General features: G+C 30.8%; 1 protein-coding gene across 1 annotated transcript; it reads left to right on the top strand.

The window, feature by feature from the left end:
• The first annotated feature begins 1,617 nt into the window (after positions 1-1,617).
• On the top strand, positions 1,618-4,091 carry LOC107453144 (major heat shock 70 kDa protein Ab). The gene has a single exon (XM_016069841.3). The coding sequence runs from the start codon at positions 1,914-1,916 to the stop codon at positions 3,834-3,836; it is 1,923 nt and encodes a 640-aa protein (XP_015925327.1). The 5' UTR covers positions 1,618-1,913; the 3' UTR covers positions 3,837-4,091.
• The last annotated feature ends 1,823 nt before the right edge of the window (positions 4,092-5,914 follow it).

Below are 5,914 nucleotides of genomic sequence, written 5' to 3'. Positions count from 1 at the left end.
AGAGGACAGCACGACACAATATCGCTTTTTTCTAGAAAGTTCTGGAATAAAAATTTTTAGCGAATAATTTTTCTTATATTTAGCATGATGCAAACGCAAAATAAATTACTAAGAGGGAAATCGGTTGAATTATTGGGTTTATTGATTAGCTAACATTTCTTGCAACGAAACACGCTACATAATTTTGTTTAAATTTTACTTCAATTTAAATAAGAAAGCGACGGACATTTTTTTTTTTTTTTTTTGCTTGCTACCAAAATATATATTTTATAAAATAGAATATAAGAATATCATAAAAACATAAAATCAGAACAGATCTAATAGATATTCCAGGATAAAAGAACATCACATACATTTGAACATTACTAAATATTTAACGTTTATAGATTAATATTATAGAAAGACATTAGAGAAATTTAATTTTAGGAAAATTTTTTAATACTTATGTTTTTTGAGGATAATTTAAAAAAATTCAATATGATGGGGTTATTTTACTACATTATATTTTATCCATTTTTTAAAAATGTGATTGTCAACATTTTATTACAAATAAACAATATATATATTGTTATTCTGTTATAGTGTTTATACACTGTTAGCTAAGTTATATTATTTATTTTATTGCAAATGAACAATGCTCTCTTGAGCGGAAAAAATATATTACATACAAGTTTCTTAATCATCCCCCTAGTTTTTTTAAAAAAAAGTTTTAAAGATGAATATGCAAAACCGACATTTGCACCTTGCAATAAAAATTACTTTTAACGTTTATATATTAAAAATATATATATAATTATATATATATAAAATTAATTTTGTAAACTTCACCGATAACTTTTTGGCGTTGGCATTAAAAATTTTAAAACATTTAAATTGACTTTAGAGATCTACTATATACTCGATCTATTCATAAAAAATTACTAATATTGAGAGTGCTTTCTTAAGAGGGAAAACGCAAAAATATATTTCACATAAAAGTATTTTTTATCCCTCAGTTAAATAAAGTTTTAATTATGAAAGAACAAAAACGTCCTTCGGCTAATAAATAGCTAATTACTACTATACTATGAGTAAAAGAATGTATCATGCAATAACAATTAAATGTGATGTAATGTGACAGTTAAATGTTATTTTAATTTAATAAAATATTAACAAATAAATGTAATTCATTACAAACAAAATAACAATTTGAAGCTGTGGAAACATTAATTTGGAAGCAAATTTCTTTCTCAGTAAGATATTCTCTATATAATATTATTTCTTGGATTACCATAAAAATTTTAAGAATGATAAATCTTTGAAACTAAAATTTCACAGTGATTGATCAGAAAGATGTTAGTATCAGTATGCAACTATATAAAAATTTTTGCAGCTTAGAAAACTTTTCATAAGTTTTTATCGTAACTGAAATGTCATGTCTATTTTTTTTTTTCATCCTTTATATCATTTGAAAAGCTGAATCCAATTTTTAAATCACCCCGAGAACTATGAATAACAGTCTTCAGAAAAGGTAATTATTTTAGTTCGATTCTCTAGAATGTTCTCGAAACTTCGCTACAGATGGCAGCATTAACAATGAAAAAAAGGTCAGTTACCCAGTTGGATTCTTCTAGAATGCTCTCGAAATTTCGGTACAGATGGCAGCACCATAGAATTAACGTCAACAAACCCAGAGTTTTCTGGATATTTCCTTCCTAGCTTTAAATAGGAGTGCTCTTCGGGTGCTTCTTTAATAGGTTTCGATATTGAGACATTGACTACTTAGAGATAAAAGGCAATCTCTCTTGTGTACGACCTGCTCTGATATTGTGAAGTATTAATTGAACTGTGAATTGCTTATTTTAATTGTATGAAGCTTTTGAATCTCAAGTGATATCGACGTTTGTGTTGATCTTGCTATTGAACTTTTCGACATGCCAAGCAGCAAAGCACCAGCGATCGGCATCGATTTGGGTACTACATACTCTTGTGTTGGAGTATTTCAGCATGGAAATGTGGAAATAATTGCCAATGATCAAGGTAATCGCACAACTCCTAGTTATGTTGCCTTCACAGAGACTGAACGATTGATAGGTGATGCAGCTAAATCACAAGTAGCTCTAAATCCAGAAAATACCATCTTTGATGCCAAGCGTCTGATTGGAAGAAGATTTGATGATCCAAAAATCCAACAAGACATGAAACACTGGCCATTTAAAGTTCAAAATGCAGGAGGTAAACCTAAAATTTGCGCTGAATTTAAAGGAGAATTCAAGCAATTTAATCCTGAAGAAATAAGTGCAATGGTGTTGACTAAAATGAAAGAAACAGCAGAGATGTACTTGGGACAGAAAATTACTGATGCTGTCATTACAGTCCCTGCATATTTCAATGACTCCCAGCGACAAGCTACAAAGGATGCTGGCAGAATAGCTGGACTAAATGTTTTGAGAATTATCAACGAGCCTACAGCTGCTGCACTTGCATATGGACTGGATAAGAACTTAAAAGGAGAAAAAAATGTTCTAATATTTGATTTAGGTGGTGGAACATTTGATGTCTCCATTCTTACTATTGATGAAGGGTCTTTGTTTGAAGTCAGATCAACTGCTGGAGATACACACTTAGGAGGTGAGGACTTTGACAATAGAATGGTTGCTCATTTTGTAGAGGAATTCAAAAGGAAGCATAAAAAAGATTTGAAAACAAGTCCTAGAGCACTAAGAAGATTAAGAACAGCCTGTGAAAGAGCCAAAAGAACACTTTCAAGCAGTTCTGAAGCAAGTATTGAGATAGACGCTCTCTTCGAAGGAATAGACTTTTACTCGAAAATCACTAGAGCCAGATTCGAAGAGCTCTGTATGGACCTTTTCAGGTCGACCCTGGAACCAGTGGAGCGTGCTTTAAAAGATGCTAAGATGGACAAAAACAGTATTCACGATGTCGTTTTGGTTGGTGGATCTACCCGAATCCCTAAAATTCAAAAAATGTTGAGAGATTTCTTCAATGGGAAAGAACTATGCATGTCTATCAATCCAGATGAAGCCGTGGCCTATGGAGCTGCAGTGCAGGCGGCTGTATTGACTGGAAGCACAGATGAAAAAATCAGAGATGTCCTCTTGGTCGATGTCGCTCCACTTTCTTTGGGAATTGAGACGGCTGGAGGAGTGATGACTAAAATTATTGAAAGAAACTCTCGAATTCCATGCAAAACATCCCAAGTTTTCACTACATATTCTGATAACCAGCCAGGAGTCGATATTCAAGTCTACGAAGGTGAGAGAGCGATGACTAAAGACAATCACTTGCTCGGCAGGTTCCAGCTATCTGGAATTCCGCCTGCTCCCAGAGGTGTGCCACAGATTGAAGTGACATTTGACATGGATGCAAATGGAATTCTGAATGTTTCTGCCACGGAGAAAAGTTCCGGGAAATCTCAAAGCATTGTTATCACAAATGATAAGGGAAGATTGTCTAAAGATGAAATTGAGAGAATGCTGAATGAAGCCAAACAGTATGAAAAAGAAGATGCTGAGCAACGAGAGAAGGTAGCTTCCCGAAATGCCCTTGAAAGTTATGTTTATTCGGTTAAACAGGCTGCTGATGCTGCTCCTGGGGATAAACTGTCTACTGCTGACAAGTCCAAAGTAAAGGCAACCTGTGATAACATTATTCAGTGGTTAGACAACAACACACTAGCAGAAAAAGATGAAATTGATCATAAATTGAAGGAAGTGCAAGCTGAACTGTCGCCGATCATGACAAAAATGCACCAAGCTGGAGGTGGGGCATTCAATCCTAACCAAGGCCCAAAAACTGCAACTGCTGGTGGACCAACGATTGAGGAAGTTGATTAAAATTTTTAAAGACTTATGAACAATATATTAAGTGCTGGCACTTATTTATTATTTTATATTGTATATACTATTTTTGTGAATATGGACTGCACCATAATGTAAGTACTGTCTATTTATTACCATGTTGATATGCTAAGTCATTTTACCTTGAAATTTAACATAGATTTGAAATCTACCTGAATGATCAAATCTTGCAGAAAAGTCATATTTCATGTAAATAATAAGTTTAAATAAACCAAGACTTATTTTTTAAAATTGTGTGTTATTTTGTACTACATATTACAGAAGCATATTAGTATAGGTTTTTAAATTTTAACTAAAATATATTTTATGTCATAAGTTTTTTCTTTTGTTTAACATTTACACTATTTTTAATAATATAAAAAAAACCTAGTGCAATAAAAGTTTAGTATTAAATCAAAGAAAAAAAATCAGCTGTTTTTTTAGATGATGGAATAATTCCATTTTACGCTGAAAAGTAGTTTGTTTAAAAGTTCTAATTGATTAATTATAGACATTTTAAATTCAATCAAACACTTAAAAGCAACCACTTTTATACCACTTTCAAAAACAGCAAAAAGACTCGATATTGCTTACATTCCAAGAAGAAAAATCTCATCAGGTAAGTTACTTGATAAAGTTTATTTTAATATTATTTAACGAAAATTAGGATTGATAATAAACTTGTATTGAAAAATGTTGCTAGCATATTTTGATTACTATTTATGAAGTATTTTATTTTTCATACCTCTTTTTAAGAACAGTATAGGCAGCCACATTTTCAAATTGTTGAAAACAGTTTTTGGCTAAAAAGACTTTTTCATGTTATCCATTTGCTGTGCAATGCAGCCTTTGAAAAAAAAAATTGAACCTTCAGGAATCAATACTAAAAACCAGGGTTGGCAAGTTTTTGACACATGACGGTTTTTACCGGTTTATACTGTCACGTCAAAAATCCATAAATTTGGTAAAACTGTATTTTTATTTGAGTTTAATTGCTTATAATATAAAATTAATTCGTTTTTGGGCAATAAAATTAGAAAAAAAGTTATTTAAGAACAGTTTCTTGCATTTTCCCAACATGATTATATCAATACATACTATTTGAAGTAAAATATTAGGATACTAAACAAAATTTTCAACATTTCCAAGCATCATTTTGTTTGGCATATTACATTACTGAAGAATGTCAAGTCATTCTTGACTTACAGTTTGTTAGCAGTTACAAGCTTTGAAAGTTTTGTTTAGCTTATTTCTAATATTTAAGAAATGCCAAATTTTAAGTTCTTCTTTTTTCGAATTTATTACTAGTTCCAAGCTTTTTTGTTTGTTTGTTTCTAACATTTAAGAAGTGCAAAATTTTGAATCCTTTGCAAATCAAGCTATAATGATAAAAGTAAGTATCACTATTTTCAATAAGTATATTACAATATTTATAAATGAATGTATATCCTTCTATAAGAATACATGTATATAGTTGCAAAATCAATAGCAATCATTTACAACATTCAGTTATAAAGGCAATTATGTGAAAATAATATATTGTCTGCTATATACCATAAATTAAAGAAAACAGTAGGTTTTTGACGGTTTTTACCGGTAAAAACACGGTTTTTACCACTGTCATGTCAAAAACCAGTTTTTGACGGCAAAAACCCAACCCTGCTAAAAACAAATTGATGTAAAACATGATTTTAGAAAAAGATAGGTTTTTTAATTGAATACACACTTCTTTCAAAAGCAATTTATTTAATCAAAGTATGCTCTATGTACTTGAATACAATTTTTCCTATGCAATTCTTATTTACATATTCATGTGTAAAGGAAATTCTAAGCTTAAGAATTATTAAACTCTGATACGGATTTTTTTCCAGTTTGTCTTCATTTTTACATTGTTTAGTCCGCACAATAACTATTCTTAATCAGGGTTCCTACACGGTCAAGAAAACCTGCAAAAGTCACGATATTCTAAAATTAAGCTAAAAAGTCAGGATTTTTCTTGCATATTCATAAAGTTAGGAAAATAAAAAAAAAACTATATTTCATTCAAAGACTGAATGGCAAAAATAAAGTTTCAA

Source organism: Parasteatoda tepidariorum, chromosome 9, assembly GCF_043381705.1.
Source record: "Parasteatoda tepidariorum isolate YZ-2023 chromosome 9, CAS_Ptep_4.0, whole genome shotgun sequence".
Taxonomy (NCBI): Eukaryota; Metazoa; Arthropoda; class Arachnida; order Araneae; family Theridiidae; genus Parasteatoda; species Parasteatoda tepidariorum.
The sequence above is the reverse complement of the archived record's forward strand: the minus strand, read 5'-3'. Positions and strand labels throughout refer to the sequence as shown.